The sequence below is a fragment of the Natrix helvetica genome, assembly GCF_964273705.1.
Source record: "Natrix helvetica genome assembly, chromosome: 6".
Lineage (NCBI taxonomy): Eukaryota > Metazoa > Chordata > Lepidosauria > Squamata > Natricidae > Natrix > Natrix helvetica.
Genome location: NC_138553.1, coordinates 75,161,656 through 75,184,639, shown reverse-complemented (window position 1 = coordinate 75,184,639; position 22,984 = coordinate 75,161,656). Strand labels below are relative to the sequence as shown.

Here is a 22,984-nt window from a genome sequence, read left to right as displayed (position 1 = left end):
CAAGTAGAAAAATAGGGACCACCTTTGGTGGGGAGGTAACAGCATTCTGTTCACCTTTGGCGTTGAGTCATGCCGGCCACATGACCACAGAGACGTCTTCGGACAGTGCTGGCTCTTTGGCTTTGAAATGGAGATGAACACCGCCCCCTAGAGTCGGGATCAACTAGCACATATGTGCAAGGGGAACCTTTATCTTTACCTAGGGACTATTAGTGAGAAAAAGTATGAACTTTTAGCTGAGACATTCCATCACCCTTCAAAAAAATAATAATGTACCATTGGGATGGTCTGAAAAGGCTTGGAAATGTGGTCAACCCGAAGAAATCTTACTGCTTCATTAGGAACTGGATGAATTAAAAGGGATTCCATGTTTACATTCTCCTCTTCATGTTTTCGTGAATATCAACCATTCTCCAAGCATTGTTTCTTGACTTACGGCCACAACCTGACAGCAATGTTGACCCAGACACATTAAGAAATGTCGATCGTTTCCACATTCACACTACTTAGCCATTCATCTAAAATTACTCATTTCCCATTTGTGAACGCTTTCTGCTTCTTTAAACTGACAAGAATCATTTAATTAAGTTGATCATCCATGGATACTTAAAACCCCCAAAGTGATCTCTTACAGAGGTGGTATTCAGCCGGTTTAGATCAGTTCGGGCGAACCAGTAGCGGAAATTTTGAGTAGTTCAGAGAACCGGCAAATACCACCTCTGGTTGGCCGCGCCCTCCCGCCCCCGTCGTTCCCTGTCCAAATATCTCCTTGGTTTTTTTAGCTCAGCTGATTTGCGCAGGAGAGCAGATTGCCGCGCTTCAGCTGAGCTAAAACACAAAGCTGCATTCATGAATCAGCTGACAGCAGAAATAGTCAGGTAAGTTGTTTTATTGCAGAAAAGAAGAAAGTCATATATACGTGGGGGCTTCCAGCGCTTTCAACAAAGCATATTCCACACCTAACATTTCAAGGGAGATTAATTTTTAAAGGGATCCAAAGGGGCCCCTTATGTGAGCTGAAGACTCTGTCTCCTCTTTCAACAGCAAGAGGCCGGTAATATTAACACCACCAACAATCCACGATTGTCTTGCATTGAGATACATATTTCACTGTGACTGCAGCGTTAGAAAGAGAGTGTGCTTTGTGTACTGTAGACTGAAAATCCCATGTTGTCCCGTGTTCCTTTAATGACATTCTCAAATTTTAAAAGAAACCAAAGCACACAGCCAGGTAAAACAGGGATCTGAAATATTACTAAACAATACCCTGGACTTACTACTGTTGGTGACTTGGAATTAGGGGGTGCAATGCCAGTAGGAAGAAACCGGGAGTGAGTGTCTGCCAGCATTACTGCCGGTTCGGTGCGGAAGCGATTTTGCGCACATGTAGTTGCCTATAAATAGGTCTGTGCATGCGCAGAAGATTTAAAAAGATGAAAAAAAAAGATGTTGCAGCGACCGGGGAACTGGTTCGGTGACGTGGCAAACATGTCATCCCTACCAGTTAGGAGACCCATGTCGCCATTTCCAGTACCAGAACCCAATCAGTTAGTTTTACTAAAAAGTTCTACAATTAAAAAAAGAATTAATAGCCAGGTAAAAACTTCAAGGAGGTGGAAGCATCAAAGACACAGCAAGACACAGATCTGCCAAATCCAGTCTCAAGCACTTAAAAAAATAGCTGAGATTAAAACTTAGCGAGAGACACCAGAGGCAAAAATAATAATAAATCATACTGTATATACAACACAATGTTAACTACCGTGAATTTACAGGCCTTGATATCCTACTTCTATTTTAGATAGTTTGCTATTTGTCCTGCAATTAAGCTAGAAACCAGATTACATCCTTGGAAGAGAAGGCTATGTGGCCCTTTTTCTACACATCCTCCCCCCTACCCGAAACCATGAATACAGAGCTTCCAGATAATTTGTGGTGGAGTTTCGCTTTGACGCTCTCTTCCCTTCATTAAATAGCCCATCAGAACCAATATTCCGAAACAAAGATGTGCACATTGACAATGTTACGATGTGAGACAACCCCTCCGACGACGTAGTTCATCTCCAACTTCAGGGTGGCGTAGAAAGGACCGATGACAGGTTTCACTTGCCGGACGACCCCTGGGAACGGAGAGACAGCAACGAGAGCAGCAAGAATTAACATCGACGTTTTTCATCCCTGTGACACGAAGAGCATTGCTTTGGTTCCTTTTGCTAGACCAGGGATGGCACGTGCGCGGAACAATTTACATTGAATAGCGCATTGCGTGCAGTGCCGTATAAAAAACCGCAATAGGACATCTGACAAAGCCAGAAAAAAATTTAATTGGGAGGTAGATATTTTTAAAGCCAAGAATGTGCTTTCGATTAACTCGGGGCAACTGTATCGAAGTTTTCCTTTGCAGGAATTAGTGGCATTGCCTGAATACAAGTGGTATTAGAGAATTAGGCACAGCTAAGGGTGGGAAAGCCTTCTGATACCCTGGGCTTTAATAAAACCTTTTTTTTACAGGCAGGAAATGAATTCTTCCTTGACAGCTGGTTAAAGAAAAAAAAAGAGAGAGAGAAAGAAGCTGAATAGCCTTCTAGTTGAAAGTCTGTAAAAAGGCTTAAAGAGAACAAGCGGAGGCTTTACGTCTGTTTACCCTTTCTCCTGGCTCAGCTGTGATACTCCAGGGGGAGATGTGAAAAAAAAATGGTCCTCTTTGGCTCGCTTGAGTTTGTGTTCTGACCGAGGCTTCCCCAAAAAGCACGAGGCAGAGTCCCGGCCCCGACGAAACCCCTTTTATTAAACGAATGTGAATTCCTCTCATTCACATTCAGCCAAGGCCTGGCGAACAGTCTTTCAAAGGAATATTTATGACTACAGACCTTATCTGTCTTGGAAAGCTGCCATGTCAATATTTTTCCAAATGAGGTGCTGTGCAAGGAAAGACTGGGCACAGAGTCTCTGAGATTCACGGACAGATCTTCACACTCCTGAAACGAATCTTAACGACTGACCGAACGAATTGTTTCCTGCAAAAGACCACTCCCCTTTCACTCCTCTTTTATTTCCTGTGGAAAGGGCCAATCGCCTTCCACCTGTGATTTTATTCCCTAGTCTACCCTGATTTCTGAGTTGTTCTTTTCTTCTGGCAGCTCTGTGCATGCGCACACTGGGAACAGGCTCCAGCTGTTCCTCTGCCTCACTACTGTCTAGTTCCGTAGGCACCTGGTCACTGCCAGATGGCCTCGGCCCCATCTCTGCCTCCAATGCAGAGACCTCGCCCGAGCTTTCCTCAGCCTCCAGGACTGGCCCATGCTTCTCCCCAACCTCCTCACTGTCCGACTCTGCTGCGGGCCACAACAGTTTGTTACACCAAACTAATATACAAGTTGGGTTGCAGTCAGCTCAGCTCTTGGTCCACCCATATCCCTTAATTTCTGGGCGCCGAGAAACACCCCCAGCCTTTGTCTTGGCCCACAGCTTTACCTCTGGCCCTGCTTTTGCAGCTTCCAGACCCCTCAATGCAGGACCCAAATCTTCCCATTGGTTTCTGGCACTTCAGAAGGTGCCCTGTGATTGACCTGCATTTCTAAATTCACACCTGGAAGAGAAAGCGGTATTGGACAAGCCAGTTCCAGTCATCTACCGCCTCCTGGTGGGGAAAACTTAAAGCAATAATTTTGATCCTTCAAACATCTTCACCTGCAAGGGGGTGACCCCCTGGCTTCAGCTGCTGCAGTTTTTTGGGGGAAGCAGGAAAAGGCTTCTTCTAATCTCTGAAATGAGCCTTCAAGCTGCAAGGGGCCATTAGGTAAGAAGAATGTTTTCAGGTATAAAACAAACATGCACACCACAAAGAGCAATCAGAAAAGGATTTGAAATACCTGCTTTCATACAGAAGCAGGGGTGAAATCCAGCAGGTTCTGACAGGTTCTGGAGAACCGGTAGCGGAAATTTTGAGTAGTTCGGAAAACCGGCAAATGCCACATCTGGCTGGCCCCAGATGGGATGGGAATGGAGATTTTGCAGTATCCTTCCCCTGACACGCCCACCAAGCCGTACCCACCAAGCCACACCATGTCTACCAAGCCAAACCTACAGAACCGGTAGTAAAAAAAAAATGAATTTCACCACTGTGCAGAAGCTTTCTTTTAGTGCTTACTTCTCTCTTTTATGGCTGACTTTTAGTTGTTAATTATGATTCTGAATTGCTGGGGGTTCCATTTAATGCAGCTCATTGCCCAGGGGTGTCAAACTCGATTTCATTGAGGGCCGCATCAGGGTTGTGTTTGACCTTGGGGGGGGGGGCTGGGGGAGGCATGGCCAACATGATGTCACTCGTGTCGGGGACACCTGTGGTGGCCAAGTGCTAAGGCTGGACTTCCCTCAGACCCCTCACTCTCATTATAATCTCCTTCCTTCCTTCCTTCCCTCTTCCTTCTCCTTTCTTTTTCCTTCCCCTCTTCCCTTATTTTTCCTTCCTTGCTTTCTTTCCTTCTTTTTCTTTGTCTTCCCTCTTTCCCTTTCTCCTTTCTGGTCCCTTCTTGCCTGCTCAAATGCAAAAAGGGGAAACATTTCCCCCTTTTGTTTCGTTTTTCACATAAAACATGCGCTCACCTGTTTCAATCAGCTGGCCTGGCACTCTCTTAGTTTTGCCTCCCGGGGATATATTTTAACTGGGTTTGGGTATTTTAATTGGGGATGTTTTTTAGGGTTTCCATAGCATATTTATTTCTTGTACAGTCTCATCTCCTCCATCTAAATGTTTAGTATTTAATTGTTTTATATTATTTATATTGTTATTCATGTATTTTATCTGCATTTTATCTGACTGTACACCGCCCCGAGTCCCTTTTTGGGAGAGGGGGCGGTTTAGAAATCCAAATAAATAAATAAATAAATAAATAAATAAATAGAGGCCCCTAAAATATGCAGTCTTTCTCCCTGCCTGATTTTAAAATGAGCAACCTTTGGGGTGCATATGTACTGTATATATTGATTGTCATTCCCAATGTCATCATTTCTACGTTAGCATCAGCAGTCTTTGCAGGAAATCATCTTGAGGGTCTTTAATTTCCCAACAGCTCTTCTTTAACACCCCAAAGCTTAGAAACCTGCATAAACATGTTTCCCCTTTGGCACCAAGTCATCACTTCTGCTGGAGAAATTTTGAAATAAATTGGAATGAGCATGACCACAGCACCATCTTCAGGCCAAGCTATAAAACAGGTTCTAAAAGTTAAGCATGGATACTGCTTGTCCAACATTTCTCAACCTTAGAAACTCTTAAGGTGTAATGACTTCAACTCCCAGAAACCACGCTGGTTAGGGAATTCTGGGAGTGGAAGTGAGTACCTCGTGGAATTGCTAAGATTGAGAAACACGGCTTAGACCATCACTCAGCATGTTTAAAAGGGACATGGTGGCTCAGTGGCTAGGACGCCGAGCTTGTCGATCAGAAAGGCCGGCAGTTCGGTGGTTTGAATCCCTAGTGCTGCATAATGGAGTGAGCTCCCGTTCCTGGTCCCAGCTTCTGCCAACCTAGCAGTTCAGAAGCATCTTAAAAGTAGGAAAATAGGAGCAACCTTTGGTGGGAAGGTAACAGTGTGTGCCTTCGGCATTTAGTCATGCCAGCCACATGACCACGGAGATGTCTTCGGACAGCTCTGGCACTTCGGCTTTGAAACTGGTCCCACTGTCCAATCCAATGATTGGAGGAAATCTCTAATTATTCTTTTTATTTCTCAGGTCAGAATGTTGGCCAAACCTAGCAGCCTCTTCAGGGGAAGAATGAGATGACCCTAAACATACTACATAAAAGATGTTGAGATCTTGGAAAAAGTTCAGAGATGAACTTTTTCAAAGGCCTGGAGACTAAACCATATGAAGAACAGCTGAAGGTTTTGGGACTCGCTAGTCTAAAGAAAAGAAGAATGACATGACAGCAGTATTCCAGTATTTGAGGGGCTGCTACAAAGAAGGGGGGGGTCAAATTATTCTACAAAGCACCAGAAGGCAGGACAAGAAACAATGGTTGGAAAATTAACTAAAGAGAGAAGCAACCTGGAATTAAGGAGAAACTTCCCTAACAGGGAGGACAATTAACCAGTGGAATAGCTTGCCTTCAGAAATCGTGGGCACTCCATCACTGGAGGTTTTTAAGAAGAAACTAAATAGTCACTTATCTGAAATACTAGTGGATGGATGGATGGGTGGGTGGGTGAATGGATGGATGGATGGGTGAATGGATGGATGGATGGATAGATGGGTGGGTGGGTATGTGGACAAATGGATGGATGGATGGTTGGATGGATGGATGGATGGATGGATGGTTGGATGGATGGATGGGTGAATGGGTGGGTGGGTGGATGGATGGGTGAATGGATGGATTGGTGGGTGGGTGGGTGGATGGATGGATGGGTGGATGGATGGATGGATGGATGGGTGAATGGATGGGTGGTGGGTGGGTGGGTGAATGGATGGATGGATGGGTGAATGGATGGGTGGGTGGATGGGTGGGTGGGTGAATGGATGGATGGATGGATGGATGGGTGAATGGATGGGTGGTGGGTGGGTGGATAGATGGATGGATGGATGGATGGATAGATGGGTGGGTGGATAGGTGGACAAATGAATGGATGGATGGGTGGATAGATGGGTGGATGGATGGGTAGATGAATAGATGGATGGAAGTTTGAATGGGTGAATGGAGCATTGAAGAGGTATGCCTTACCCACAGTCATGCCATCTGCATAGCGCTTGATGATGTCAAAAGAATCCCGTAAATTTCCTTCAGTTATATGAAATATGATGTCCGCCTCATTGGTCGGATATGCTGGCGTGATGGCACGAAGGAAAATAATCTCTGAGGAGAGAGAGAGCATGAAGGTCACCTGAAGACAGCAGCAATGGAAAATAACTACCCCAAAGCCTGGTGTTATCAGTTGCCAATTGGACCAATTTAGTTAAAGAAAATAACAACAGGATAGGACATTGGCACTACTGCTTTGGGGGGAAAGGAACAGCCTTTTCTCCCTGACTAGAATATTTGCAACTTGACGCAACAAGGAACCCATGATTTCAGAATCTCATTCTGGAACCTAATCTCAGCAGCCATGCCCAGATAAGCTAAAAGGAAGGACTATTTTAGGAATCACATGTTTGTGCCACTGATAGGATGCAGGTTCCTTGCAATGACATAGGACTATCCTCCATCTTGTGCCCCCTAGAGATCTTGGACTATAAAGACTTCCAATCCTAACCAGTGTGCTCAACAGTCTTATTGGGTAGTAAGGAATCCAAGATGCCTAAAACCATCATCACTTCCAATATCATCACCCCACACTAGGTGATGTTCCTCTGGATAACTTTATGGAGCAAGGAAACACATTACCTTCTGGTCTCGTAAATTCCCGGAAAGTGGGCAGAGAGATAACCGTGTGGGAAATCGTGTGAACAGGGTCTAAGATACAGTTGGCATCACTTGGTCGGCAGGATTTAATGCAGCGAACGGTATCTGTCTTCTCATGTCTGACTCTAATGGAAAAGGAAAGACATACAAATTAAGACCAGAAACAAATGTCCCAGGGTGTCCATGGAGTAGAGCAGTGGTTCTCAACCTCCTCAATGCCGCGATCCTTTAATACAGTTCCTCATGTTGTTTGTTTGTTTGTTTGTTTTGTTTTTATTGGATTTATATGTCGCCCTTCTCCCAAAGGACTCAGGGCGGCATACAACATTAAAAAAAACACATCCCAAAAGTTAAAAAGAAATTAAATACATATCCAAAAAAAAAACCGAATTTATAAGACAATACATTTAAAAATGAGTTAAAATTAACAGGCCAAGCCAGCTTGCTGGATGACCAGCAAGTTGTGATGACCCCCAACCATCAAATTGGTGTCTCGGTTCCTAAGACTATCAAAATATGTGTTTTCCGATGGTCTTAGGCGACCCCTGTGAAAGGGTCGTTCGGCTCCCAAAGGGGTCCCGACCCACAGATTGAGAACCGCTGGAGTCTAAAGAGTCGTGTTAATGATTGTTATGATGTGATAAAACTCTATCTGGTTTTTTATGTGGGTTGCATCTTCATGGCTCCCATCTGTTGAGCACATCTCTTGGACAATCCCACAAATTATTTGTATGGCACAAATGATCAGCAGTGAAGATAAGTTTTTGATCTCACTATGTTATCAACCTATGGAGATGCGTTCCAGAGCCTAAACTCTGATCTAGCTCTTTGGGAAATTCATTCATGAAACGAATGCAATCTGAAAAGACGCTAGGGCCATGATGGCGAACCCCATGGCCAGAAGTGGCATGCAGAGGCATCGCTCCCGTTGCTCTTCCAGGTTCTGGCGCACCAACAAGTTGGTTTTCACGCACCCGAGAGCACCGAAAACCAGAAAAGCAGCTGACTTGTGGCTGTTCTTCCATTTTCCGGCATGCGCATGCGCATCGGGTGGCTGCTCTTCTGGTTTCTGGCATGCATGCGCGAAGCCCGGATGGCCAAGGCGCATGCATGCGCTGGAAACCAAATCATTTTCCTGGCATGCGCCTGTGTACTGGACAGCTGTTCTTCTGGTTTCCAGAACGTGCATGCGCACCAGACAGCTGGTCTTCAGACGTGCATCCATGCCAGAAACCAGAAGACCAAGTGGCCGGTGCGCACCTGGAAGGGCATCCACCTAGCATGCGCATTGGCCAGCTGGTCTTTGTGTGTGCTTGCACACCAGAAATTGGAAGACCAGGTGGCCTGTGCATATGAGCATACCGGAAAAAGGAAGAGCAGCCGCCTAGTGCACACATTTTCCATCATGCATGTGCACGCATGCTCCCATTTGGCACTTTGGTGAAGAGTTTGAGAAAAGTTCTTATCTGTAGAGGGATCACATTGAAGCTGTTGGGCAGTTTGATTTAACTTGTCCACGCTCTTTAGCAGGAATGGAATAACACAAAACTTCAGCCAAAAACCTTGGGAGAATAGGACACAGTGTAATATTGTCTGGAGTGCATGTATTAATCTAGTAATCTGAGGCAATCTCCAAATTCTTAAGCATCTCCTGATTTCTGCATTAACAATTTGATCCCAGGGGAGATTTTTTTTTAAAAAAACTGAAGATATCGGTTGCACACCTTTTGAGATACAAATTAAACAGGGTCAGGGACAATCTTGATCTTCACCTATCCTCTTGATCTCCCACCCAGCCAGCCACCCACAAAATCCTGGACCATGAGCTATCCAGGCTAGCCAAAATCAAATTATGGAATTCCAATCCAATAATCATCTTAAGAATTATGCGCAAATTGTCTTTGGGCAAAACTCAAGCCGAGGCGGCAAAATGGAATGCGGTTTATGATGGTGTTTATTTTAAAGTTACATTTTTATTTTGGTTTTTTATTTATTTTGGATTGATCGATCCCTTGCACTCGGCCATTTGGTGGGGCTGAAGTGCCTATGGTCTTATTGTTGCTTTTAATTATTTTATTAATCTGTGATTACAGGTAGTCCTCAACTGGGACTGGAATTTCCGTTGCTAAGCAAGAATGGATGTTAAGTGAGCGGTGTACAATTTTATGACCTTTTTAAGTGGCAGTTAAGCAAATCGTTGCAGTTGTTAAATGAATCACATGGTCATTAAGTGAATCCGGGGGGGGGTTGACTTTGCTTGTGGGAATCTGGCTGGGAAGGGGACAAGCGGAGACCACGTGACCTTGGGACGCTGCAACTATCACAAATATATGCTGGTTGGCGAGTGCCCAAATTTTGATCACATCATGGCTGTGGGGATGCTGTGGTGGTCATAAGGGCGAGGACTGGGCTATAAGTCACTTCTTTCCACGTGATTGTACTTCGATCGGATGCTAAATTAATGAATGTAGGTGTAGGTCAAGGACAATCTGCATCGTGTTTAGTCAATCAAAACGGTTTGCTCTGCCAGGGCCCTGCTCAGCAGATGATGTCTATGGAGATTCTCAAGTCACCCAGGTGATGGTTGTCCCCAAGGTGCTTTTTCAAGAGACAAGTGGATTTTCTGGTTTTTCTTTGAAGACATTTCGCTTCTCATCCAAGAAGCTTCCTCGGAGCCGAAGAAGCTTCTTGGATGAGAAGTGAAACATCTTCCAAGAAAAAAGAAAAAAACCCAAAAGTCCAGTTGCCTCTTGAAAAAGCACCTTTGGGTCAGCAGCAGATACAGATTAACAGTGTTGGAAGGGACCTTGTAGGTCATCTAGTCCAACCCCTCGCCCCCAAGCAGGAGACCCTACACCATTTCTGACAGATGGCAGTCCATTGTCTTCTTGAAAACTTCCAGTGATGAAGCTCCCACAACTTCCAAAGGCAACTTCTGTTCCATTGGTTAATTGTTTTCACTGTCAGGAAATTTATCCTTATTTCTAGGTTGAATCTCTCCTTGTTCAGTTTCCATCCATTATTCCTTGTCTGGCCTTCAGATGCTTTGGAAAATAGCCTGACCCCCTCCTCTCTGTGGCAGCCCCTCAAATATTGGAAGACTGCTATAATGTCTCCCTTAGTCCTTCTCTTCACTAGACTAGCCATGTCCAGTTCCTGCAACCGTTCATTGTATGTTTTAGCCTTCAGCCCCCTCATCATCCTAATCATAATAATCATAAAAAGGACCAAAATGGATAAGCTGAACTCCTGTTGTGTTGAGGCTGCCATCTTGGTTTGGGGGGTTTTTTTGGACCGGGAGATACTACTGGTTGAAAGCAAACCTTGATGGATTTACATGCAGAACTTCTCTAAGTGGAGACAGAAAGTAACCTGCCATAGTACAAAGCATTAAAGGAAAACACAGATCAGGCTGGGTGAAACAAAAGGCCAACACAGCATGCAACATCGCTGTGCCATCCAAACTTTATTAAAATATGCTTTTTTTTAAAAAAAAGTAGCATCGGCGCAGGCCCAGGCAAAGTCAGCATGCAAGGGGTCAAAGTTGCGCGGTAACAAAGATCCACAGCTCGGCTAGGGAGGTGCTGACCCTTCCGTGGCGGGAGACCTGCATTTGAATCCTCAGGTGGAGGTCTTGGGGCTCCGGGATGGGCCGCTGCAAAGACACGACTCCCCGGTGGCCGTCCACCTTCCTCACCGCGAAAAAGCCGCCCTCGTTCCCGCTCAGGATGGCGAAGTGAAGGTGATCCCCGGAAACGACATTGGACGGGCCCATGCGGAAAATGTCAAGGGGGCCCTGGAGGTTGGTGGGGAAAGAGAGGTGGTAGGAAGTGATTCTCAAGGGCAGCTGGTGGCATTCCGTCCTGTCAGGGCAGGGCAAGCGCTCGCAACGGCTGCAAGACAAGGGAGGGGAGGGGAGAAGAAGGGGAAGGGGTTAGCAACCGTTCGGCCGGAAGGAGAAAAGCCGCAGGGCGAAGGGGATCGGGACTCCCATATCACCGAGGCCTGGAGCAGAGCAGGCAAAGGTTCTAACCCATGCATTTCATGCAGAAGGGGGTAGCTTCAAACTGTGGCTTAAGAGCAGCCCAATCAACCATGCAGGAAAATGTCCCCAAGCACCTGGCTACTCTTGAAAATCCTCGAGCATGCTCAGTTCGTCTGATCTGAGAAGCTAATCAGGGGTGATGCTGGGCTGGGAAGAGTCCCAGCGCAGAAAATTCAGTTGGCAAGCTGCCAAAAAAAAGTCCCACAGAAAATCAGGGCAAGAAAACTCCACCAATGTGTCCATCATGACATCTGGAATTGAGCTCACTTTAAAGAGATGCTTAACCTTTAGGCCCAACTCCAAGCTTAGCTGGTTTCATTGTGGCTAGTAAATGAACAGGAGACCACAAGGAAAGTAGACTTTCATCCTTTAGGATAAAAGAACTCAAGAACTTTTAAGCTGCGTGGACTTGAACTTGCGGGCTGGGGAATTCTAGGAGTTGGAAGTCCACACAGTTTAAAGTTCTTGAGGTCGAGAAACTGCTCTGTGCAGGATCTCCTGGGGTATACTGCTCCAAGCCTATGTTCAGGTGTGGGCAGCTATGGGTTCGCCCGGGGTCAGGAAAACCCATAGTTAACATTATGGCCAGCTTGGAGAACCTCCAAATCCCACCGCTGGCTGGCCCCGCCCACCCCTCGCCTCCCAGGAGTCTCGATGTGGCCCATTTTGTATGCGAAGCAAGTGCAGGGCCTGTGCGGGGGCTTAGAGAGAGGGAAAAACAGGCCTCCTGAAAGTTCCAGAAGTCCAGAAACAGGCCGAAGTGTGTGTTCTGTTAAGATACATCCTGTTGTGCCTTAAAATGTCTTCTACTGTACTATTGTAAAATGGCTTCTACTGTGTAGTGCAGTGGAGTTGCCATGGTAACGGCTTCACAGTACTCCACAAGGGGGCTCCCTCTGGTAATGGGGAAAATCCAACATTAGAAATTACGTTTGGTCCGGACATTTCGCCCCTATAAATAAATACCTGGGCAACGCTGGATTATCAGCTAGTTTATAAAATCTAGGAACAGAACTGTTTTTTCTGGCGACCGTCTCAAGCTAATTTGTAAAGAAGTACAAAAATGCAAACAGATCCTTTCTTGCATTCTTCACACCCCCAAGCACCGGATCTTAGAATCTAAGAAAGAAAAGTTTTAAAAAGAACAAAAACTGCTCTTTTGGAAATAGATGGCTAGATCTAGAGATGCTGGTGGCAACCAATTGTTTTATAACGTCTTGATCGGACTGTTTGGTACTCCTCAACAGGCATCAGAACGAGAATATTTCACTGCCCAGAATCACTCGCAATTTCCACAGGCTTTGGAGAGCAAAAGCCATGAGCCTCCCCCTCCTGTTGCTACCAGCAATCGGTATTAAAAGCTTTTGCTTCAATTGGGGTCAAAATTTGCATCATCACGAGTGAATGCATGCATGGGGAAAAGAGGCAGGGCTTTGAGGCCAACACCTCACCCACCATTCTCTCTGTGGACATCTCCAAAAAGAAGACGGCATCCATCATCCTCTTTTAACGACCCCATAATCCCTTTGAGGATGGAGTCTGGCCAACGCAGAGTTTTGTTCAGCAGATATATTCTCAGGGTGCCCAGAGAGAGAAATATCTACCTCTAACCCAGGATCGAACTCACAGCATCCATGGGGAACCTTAAACTCAACCCTGGAGCCTAGCAAACAGAACCATTCCGTTATGGAAGCTGTCCACTTTGGCGGTTCTCCAGGCCACGCAACCACAGAGGAAACCCAACGGTTTGAATGAGCAAAAGTTGGAGCACATTTCCAAAAGCAACTTTATGTAGCTACTTTCAGGACTCAGCAATTAAATTACCCAACCACCAAGCTCAAAAGACAAGTACTCATGGGTGGGAATTTTGATTATTTTAGTTGAAAGTAATGATTCCCCCCTCCCCCCCAATAATCAGTATCCTTGGTTTTCTGTTGAGGCTCAGAAGCTATAAATATTTACTCTGTTGTTAAGATTTTGTTAAGAACAAAGACATTAAAAATGCAGTAAAAAAGTAGATTTTGCGTTCACATAGATACACAAAATAAAAACTGAAGGAGAATCTTTATACCTCCAGGATTTGACAGAATATTTTATCTTGTACTGGAATTTATTTGTGGAATGTTTCATAAACTGGGTGTTGAAATACTGAAATGTTGTAGTGAGGAGTTGAAATATAAATGAGACCCAAAACATCTGTGTATTGGAAACACCTTTGTGTTTCACATAAATCTCACACTCATTTCTGAACCAAATAAATTCCTGGATAAAAAGCCACTAGCTATATAAAAGCAATACATATAAACATAGAAGCTATCATTCTTCTAGGGGTTAAGAAGGAAATATTATTTCAAAGGATGTGTTTTGCCTTATTAGAACATCATTATATTGCACGAGCTGTTATTAACTTGCAAATTACCTTTGTTTATAATAAAATTTATAAAATAGAAGATGGCATCACTTCCAGTGGATATAAAGAGCCACATATATATCTGTGATAAGCCTACCGACAGATTTATTACTACTTTTGAATAATAATCAAATAAATGAGATTGGCCTCTATGCCAAAACAAAGGACAATTTTTCACAAATATTCCCTTTACAATTTGACATTGAAGGCAGTGCAAAAGGTGAGTGATGTATTTTTCCCTTCTTTTTTACACTAAACCCCCCATATTTTCACCCATGCATTAAGGACTTCTAATCCACCCCACCGCAAAACTGTTGCTTCTGCAATGAAAGGTGAGGAAGATTGAGCAAAGGTGAATATACGTGACCCAGGATAATGTTACAGGATCCAGTCTGAGTCGGTCACCAGGACGAGAGGTTTTGTCTTCCCAGCTTTCGGACTCATACTGGAGCCCATCCTCACGGAACTGCTCTCTGTGCTTTGGGCTGTTCTGTGTGTGATATTTATATGGTGGCTGTTGTGTGTAGATTTTTAGATATAGATTGGGGTGTTGATGGCTGGCTATTAAGTCGTTGGCTGTCATTGACAACAGTCCATGCAATTGCCAGGAATCAAGACCAACTTTCTTTAACACATACATATGAGCCACGTCGCACAGTGGTCAGAGTGCAGTACTGCAGGCTACTTCTGCTGACTACCGGCTGCCTGCAATTTGGCAGTTCAAATCTCACCAGGCTCAAGGTTGGCTCAGCCTTCCATCCTTCCAAGGTTGGTAAAATGAGGACCCAGATTGTTGGGGGGGACAATACGCTGACTCTGTAAACCGCTTAGAGAGGGCTGTAAAGCGGTATGTAAGTCTTAGTGCTATTGCTACAAATCTGACCAGTGTAGTTTGACTTTAGGAAAGTTAATCTATACTGTTTCCCTGAAAATAAGACCTCCCCAGATAATAAGTCCAATCAAGCTTTTGAGCACATGTGCTAAAATAAGCCCTCCCCCCGAAAATAAGCCCTCCCCGAAAATATTGCAACACAGCAGCAGTCATGAGGTGACCACGCTCACTGCCTCCTGCACCTCGAAAATAGTAACACCTCCCCAAAAATAAGGCCAAGTGCTTATTTCCAGGGTCAAAAGAAAATAAGACCCTCTCTTATTTTGGGGAAAACACGGTAATTTGGTTCAGGGCTGAATGGGAGACCACCAGAAACCCCAAGACTATAGGACACAGTAGGAAATAAAAAATGTATCCTCTGAAGAAGGTCCTTGTGGTGACAAAGACATCTTCATGGACAAATTTGACTTAAGGAAGAGTTTATCTTTTTGGTTTATTTATATCAATCCTCTCAATAGCCTCTTCTTTCCTTGTTCCAAATTCCAAAACAGCCATAATTCCTAATGTAGCTCTTAACTATCTGTTTGGGAGCAGTATGGTAACAGTAGGGGGAGGAAACCCCTTCAGGATAAGCCTACTGAACCATCCCCATGACAGAATTCCTGGCTAGCTGGAGAATTGTGGGAGTTGAAGTCCACACATCTTAAAGCTGCCAAAGTTAAGAAACCCTTCACCATAGTTCCTATCATCTTTCTGTTATATGATCCAGGATGAGCATCACAATCTAAATATAGAGCCGAGGCGCAGTGGTTAGAGTGCAGTATTGCAGGTTACTTCTGCCGGCTGCCTTCAATTTGGAAGATCAAATCTCACCAGGCTCAAGGTGGGTAAAATGAGGACCCAGATTGTTGAGGGCAAATAGGCTGACTCTGTAAACTGCTTAGAGAGGGCTGTAAAGCCCTTTAAAGCAGTATATAAGTCTAAATGCTATTGCCATTGCTAAATTTCAGCATCCAGTCTTAGGTTTGCTGAGCAAACAGGTAAAGAATGAAAGAAGGTCACTTGGGCAGGCAGTTTCTTAGTCAACTTTGGTGATGCCACCATCCTCAAGCTACTGAAGGGAATTCAGAGGGGGCACTTACGTATCTCCAGATTTGCGATAATTCTCCGGGCACTCCAGAGAAAGGCAGCGAAATCCTCCCTGAATATTAAAGCAGGTCTGGTTGTGTGAACAGGAATGCGTTTCAGTAAGACATTCATCAATATCTAGGAAAGGGAAGAAAGAGGCAGAGAGCAGGAAAGAGAAATTAACTGGAGTGCTCCAGGAAGAAATTGTTGATATTACAGCAGCAAACTGTGATTAGGGGATCCATTTACATTCATGATCACAGGATTGAAGATTCTTCTGTGTAAAAACTCTCCCATCCCAACTGACTGGGGGGGGGGAGGGGGGCTGAGGGACCAATTTAAAGGAAATGAACTTTAATCTAAACAGCTTGGCAGGTCTATGTTACTGTTGAACAGAACTATTTGAGCTGCTTTTTCATACCTGTTTTTTTAATTATTATTATTATTATTATTATTATTATTATTATTGTTGTTGTTGTTGTTGTTATTACTACTACTACTACTACTACTACTACTACTACTACTACTACTACTATACGATTGTATCACAGCGGCCAGTTGATTCGCCGGATTTGGCATTGATTACTAGTCGGGCCCCACCCAGGGGCCTAGGACGTCGTAACGTATTTTCGTAATATACGTGAAGATCCAAGCAGTGCAGCTTTTTGCATTTGACTGATGGTGATTTTGTCAAGTTTTAACTGTTTTAAATGTAATTCCAGTGCTTTTGGAATAGCACCCAGTGTGCCGATTATTATTATTGTTGTTGTTGTTGTTGTTGTTGTTGTTGTTGTTGTTGTTTACTTTATTCATTAAACATGAAACTCAGCCAACTGAACATTCAAAAATGCACTACAAATACCAGTGACTGGTGCTAATGGTTGATACGGTTTGCTGCCAGCGTCCTAGGTATCAACCAAGGACCTTCTTAAAATATACAATGTTCCGAATAGCGCAGTTTTTTGCAGTTCCGCTGGTGTTATTGCAGGAAGCTGCAATTTGTGGATGTATCTTGTAAAATTCTTGGACATGGTGCCAAGTGTCCTGATGACAATGGGTATCACTGTTACATGTTTCATCCATAATTGCGTAGTTTTGATGGCCAGGTTGCAGTATTTCGTGATTTTTTCCAGTTCTTTTTGTTCGACTCTGGCATCTCCTGGTACCACAATGTCAATAAATTGTTCATTTCGGCCCTCTACAACCATGATATCTGACATGTTGTGCTCCAAATGACGATCCGTTTGTATTCGAAAGTCCCTCAAGATCTTCACCTTCCCATTTTCGATAACTTTTTCCACTTTATGTTCCCATGACTTTCTGGATACGGATAAATCATATTTTTTACATAATGACCAGTGGATTAATTTAGTCTGGTCTAGCTTTAATTCGGTCATGTCTAGCTTTGTAATCAGTTCGTGCAATTTTGCTGCATTTACATATTAAACGTGAAACAGTTTCAACTTTGTTATTGCAAAGTTGGCAGTTTGGGTTGTCATTGGATTTTTGTATCTTTGCTTTCATGGCATTAGTTTGCAGTGCTTGTTCTTGAGCAGCCGGTATTAAACCTTTCGTTTCTTTCTTGATAGTTCCCATCTTAAGCCATCCCCATCTCAAGTTGTCATCACATTTTCCTTCAATGTTTTTCAAATGCTGTCCATGCAAAACTTTGGTTTCCCATCCATTTAATCTGCCATCCAACTGTGTTTCCTTATATCCTGCCTTTGTTTCTGTTGTTTTTATATTGTTCTCCGTTTTCACAGCCTGCAGCAATTTTTCTGTACTTTGGTTCACATAATCATTCAAACTTCGTTTTTCTTCTTCTACAGTTTGATGGATTTGCAATAGCCCCCTGTTTTTCTTGGCAGGTACAACCTGCCAATGTTACTTCGTGGGTGTAAAGCGTAGGACATATTCATGATGATGATGATGATGGTTAATCTTTGGTGAGATTCACAGCCTTTGGGGCTGGTTGGTAGCCTAACAGCTCAAGTCCTAACCAAGGACCTAGGAACTGTTAAGGTAACGTCGGAGGATATAAGTTGTTCCAAGTAGGGTGTTTTTTTGTAGAATCAGAATGTCCAAGTCACGTAAATTTAGAATTTCCAAATAGCGAGGTAGCCCTTTAGGTATTTTATAAAAATGTCAAATCAATGCATGAACAATGTGGCACCTGGGCACTGTATATTCCAATACAAACGAAACTGATCAGATTAAATATTATTATTACATTCAGTCAGCATTTTTAATTTTTAACTTTTCTGGCTGAATTGAGTTCTAGAACGATTTGCGAGGTATGCCTCGGGCTATCTCCTTAGGGAAACTTCGGATCTGGGAAATAAGTGTTTTTCAGCTTTCCTGACCAAAGGACCATGGATATGTCTTTGTTTTTAAAATCCGAGCTCCCCCCTCTCTCTCTCAGAATTCAGGTTTTTTCTGGTTGAACTAAGTTCTAGCACAATTTGCAAGCTTTTTCCTTTCCACAGCAGAGGGTGCTATGGCACAGGCTCCTTTCTACCGATGGAACAAGAGTGATGTGTGGCAATCCCTGGCATTTTGGCAACCAACAAAAAAGCAAGCGGTGTTTCTTGGTGCCCCAGAAAGGGGGTGAGGGTGGAGAAAAGTGCAGGGAAACCCCCCTCCCCAATCTTTTGCAAAGGATGCTGGAAAAAGCATCTTGACTCGGTTACGCTGCATTATCAAAACGACCTTCTGAGTTGTTTCCGAGACTCACCCTGGCAGTTCCGTGCGTTGGGAGCCAGCTTGTAACCCGAAGGGGGGCAGGTGCACTGAAAACTGCCCGCCACGTTGATGCACCGGTAAGCACAGATGTGTCCCCCCGTTGGTAAAGCACATTCATCAATATCTGAAAATCAAAAATAGAAAGAAGTCTTAATGGTATAGCCCAATGGTGGGTTTTAAGCCACTCGGTACTAGAGGCCTCGACACCCCGAATAAATAACCCAAGGCCCTTTTCTCCAATCTGACATCCTTCAATCCTTTTGAATCACAGTTCCAAAATTTTATTCACCAGGTTAGGGAGAAAGCAGATACCAGGAACACAGAACCACTTTGGGTGAAATCCAGCCTGAAAATCTCTAAATATCCTATTCCGCCCAATTCCAATGCCCTCAGGCTGAGTTTAAACAACATAGCACTTAAGGAATGGGTAGTCATAGCATTTGTATGTATTTGTTTATCTATTTTGTGGTTTGGTGTATTATGTGAATCTATCACGTTCCCTTGGTGCTATTAGAATTTCCACTTTTTCTTGTGTTCCCCAATAGAATAGAATAGAATAGAATAGAATAGAATAGAATAGAATAGAATTCAGAATAGAATAGAATTCTTTATTGGCTGTGTGATTGGATACACAAGGAATTTGTCTTAGTGCATATGCTCTCAGTGTACATAAAAGAAAAAATGCATTTGTTACAAATCATAAGGTGCAACATTTAATGATAGCGATAGGATATAAATAAGCAATCAAATCATACTAGGAAACAATCAATATAAATCGTAAGGATACAAGCAACAAAGTTGCAGTCCTACAGTCATAAGTGGGAGGAGATGAGTGATAGGAACGATGAGAAGATTAATAGTAATAGTAATGCAGACTTAGTAAATAGTTTAACAGTGTTGGGGGAATTATTTGTTTAGCAGAGTGATGCCGTTCGGGGAAAAACTGTTCTTGTGTCTAGTTGTTCTGGTGTGCAGTGCTCTATAGCATCATTTTGAGGGTAGGAGTTGAAATAATTTATGTCCAGGATGTAAATATTTTGACAGCTCTCTTTTTGACTCGTGCAGTGTATAGGTCCTCAGTGGAAGGCACGTTGGTAGCAATTGTTTTTTCTGCGGTTCTAATTATCCTCTTAAGACTGTGTCTGTCTTGTTGGGTTGCAGAGCCAAACCAGACAGTTATAGAGACTCAATAATTCCTCTGTTGAATTGTATCAGCAGCTCCTTGGGCAGTTTGAGCTACCTGGGTTGGCACAGAAAGAACATTCTTTGTTGTGCTTTTTTGATGATGTTTTTGATGTTAGGTGTCCATTTCAGTTCTTGAGATATGATAGAACCTAGACATTTGAAGATCTCTATTGTTAATACTGTATTGCCTAGTATTGTAAGAGGTGGTAGTATGGGAGGGTTTCTCCTAAAGTCTACCACCTCTGTAGAACTGAATCAGCAGCTCCTTGGACAGTGTGAGCTTTCTGAGTTTTTGTGTTCCTCTGCAAAAAATGTTTTTACAGATGTCTTAATCTAAACGCTACAGGGTGTGTTTTGTGCTGTTCATATTGTTTCTTACGCTTCATTTAAAGAACACAAAGCTTTGTACACTTCAATACCTAGGAAAACTGGGGCAACTTAATGGGCTGGTTTGCAATATATACCTTTTCTGATTTTACTGTTATATTTTTGGTTGTACTTCATCACACCTCTGATTGTTCTACACACCTGTTCTATCAGTGTTTTTGAAACCTTGGCAACTTTTAAGATGTGTGGACTTCACCTCCCAGAATTTCCCAGGGTGCCTTGCTGGCTGGGGAATTCCGGGAATTGAAGTCCACACATCTTCAGAAACACTGCATGAATGGAATTTAAAGTTCAAATAGAGCCCATTGTAAATTTCTGAATGGGACTGGAAGATCTATCGTTTCTCCAGGGGATCAATGAAGCTATACCAACCTCCGTCGTTGGCCAGTGATACGTACACTTTGTGTAAATAAATGCTAAGGACAAGATTGTGTCCCTGGATGGAACTGTGCATGAAATCCAATTTCCATGCACATTTTTCTAAGGTACCATGAGTTCTTAAGAGAGCAGTTGCTAGTCACAATCACCCTATCGAGCCAGGCAGGATGATGGTCTGAAATCACTGTCTAAACCTCGACATGAAAGGGGAAGGGAATGATGGCTACTCACCTTCACACGTGACCCCGTCTATGTCACTGAGCTGGTAGCCACGACGGCAATAGCACTGGTAGGAGCCATAGACATTGGCACACTCCTGGCTGCAGGGGCTGCTTTCACACTCATTTAAGTCTGAAACCCACAAATATGTATCAAAAATACGAAACAGGATTCCCTCCATTCATTCCCTGCTTTGCTTCAAGGGCTGCCCTCACACCCTGTTGATTGTATCCATGCGAATATTGGTTTGAATCTAGTTTGGTCCTCATCTGAGCTTCCAATTTCTAGCAAGTTTAAAATCCTATAGCCTCTTTTTGATGGGTTAGCTCTCTTAAACCACTTTATAAGGCCTTGGTAAGGCCACACTTGGAATACGGCATCCAGTTTTGGTTGCCACGATGTTAAAAAGATGCTGAGACTCTAGAAAGAGTGCAAAGAAGAGCAACAAAGAGGATTAGGGGACTGGAGGCTGAAACATATGAGGAACGGTTGCAGGAACTGGGTATGTCTAGTTTGATTAAAAGAAGGACGAGGGGAGACATGATAGCGGTGTTCCAATATCTCAGGGGTTGCCACAAAGAAGAGGGAGTCAAGCTATTCTCCAACGCACCTGAGAGTAGGACAAGAAGCAGTGGATGGAAACTAATCAAGGAGAGAAGCAGCCTAGAACTAAGGAGAAATTTCCTGACAGTTAATCAGTGGAACAACTTGCCTCCAGAAGTTGTGAATGCTCCAACCCTGGAAGTTTTTAAGAAGATGTTGGACAGCCATTTGTGTGAAGTGGTGTAGGGTTTCCTGCCTAAGCAGGGGGTTGGACTAGAAGACCTTCAAGGTCTCTTCCAACTTTGTTATTCTATTCTATTCTAAACCCTAAAATTGGGAGGGGGCCTAATTTCCTGGAGTCCAATGAAAGGCAAGTCTCTGTTGGACACATCCAATGAGGGGGCGTCCATCATAATCATTGAACAGATGTTGGGCTCCCCCCCCCCATACATAATCAGAACTTGCCATTCTATAACTCAAATGTCCATTATAGGTAGTCCTTGGCTTAAAACAGTTGCCTGGCGGTGAATGAATTCCATTCATTCAAAGTTAGGATGAACTTGCCAAAAGGTGCCTGTATTCAAAGTTGTGACGTCTGGACTACCACCACCATCATCCCAGTCACGTGATCAAATTTTGGGTAGTCAGCAACTCGCCCATATTGATGGCCTTTTGCAGCATCCCAGTCATGTGAATACGATTTCCATTTTTTTTTTGTCATAAAGTGGCATTTACTTCCAGTTTTTGGCAAGAAATGCCCCTAGAAAACCGTGAGTTTGCTGAATGACTGCCACAAAAACGGTCATAAAATCAGGTGTGGCTATGCAGCATCCCTATTAGTTATCGGAAGAAGTGTTTCATGTCCTGTCTCAGTTGCCCTCTCTCTAGACTAAACCCACCCAACTCTTTCAGCCACTCTTCATACAATAATGTTTTAAGCTCCCCAAGTCTTCTTTCTCATCCTGCCCTTCACCTCTGTTGTGGCCCACCAGCAGCCAGCAAAGCTGGCAGCAGATTCCTACAATGAGGAGATTGGGGAGGTACATGGGCCAGTCCTGGAGTTGGAGGGGGGAGGCTCTGATGAGGGCTCTGTGTCAGAGGCAGAGAGGGGGACAGGGCCGTCTGACAGTTATCAGCTGCCTTCAGAGTCAGAGATCAGTCAGTCAGACAGACAAACAGCTGGAGCCTGTTCCCAGTGTGCGCATGCGCAGAGTTGCCAGACAAAGGGAACAGCTAAAGAACAGGGGTCGACTTGGGAGTAAGGCCACAGGTGGACGGTGAATGGCCCCTCCCAGAGGAAATAAAAGAGGAGCGAAAGGGGAGTGGAGTTTGCAGGAGACAATTCGTTCATCCCTGCATTCTTGTCAAGTATTGCGGCGTCTGAAAGATATCGGCCTGGCCACTCTCCAAGTCTTGATAAAGGTCGGTAATTGTGAACTATCTTGAAAGACTGTGGGACGGGACTTTGCTGGAGAGGAATTCACCGTAAATGAAATAAAAGGGGTTTTATTGGGATGAGGATTCGGCTTCGTGCTGCTGGGGAAGCCTAGATCTGAACAACCTCTCCCAATTTTTCAGAATCCATTGGAAAGTTTGGTGCACAGATAAGACACATCATTCAAGGTGGGGGGTCTAACCAAAGCGGAATCAAGTGGAATGGTTCTTCCTGAAATTCAGAAATGTTTCTTCTACTCCTACAGCTTAAAAGTGTATTGA

At 43.9% G+C, this 22,984-nt stretch overlaps 1 protein-coding gene across 3 annotated transcripts in view; it reads right to left on the bottom strand.

The window, feature by feature from the left end:
* Positions 1-874: 874 nt before the first annotated feature.
* FBLN1 (fibulin 1) overlaps positions 875-22,984 on the bottom strand; it is a 58,879-nt gene continuing 36,769 nt past the window's right edge. For 2 of the 3 annotated variants that reach the window (XM_081957970.1, XM_081957972.1), the window contains 6 exons: positions 20,738-20,857; positions 18,549-18,680; positions 15,829-15,952; positions 7,382-7,524; positions 6,722-6,853; positions 875-2,120 (listed from right to left, as the gene is read on the bottom strand). In XM_081957970.1, the coding sequence (XP_081814096.1) occupies positions 1,981-2,120; positions 6,722-6,853; positions 7,382-7,524; positions 15,829-15,952; positions 18,549-18,680; positions 20,738-20,857 (791 nt within the window). In that variant the 3' untranslated portion in view covers positions 875-1,980. Of the gene's footprint in view, positions 2,121-6,721; positions 6,854-7,381; positions 7,525-10,816; positions 11,293-15,828; positions 15,953-18,548; positions 18,681-20,737; positions 20,858-22,984 lie in introns of those variants that run through there. The other variant, XM_081957971.1, reaches the window with a different exon arrangement.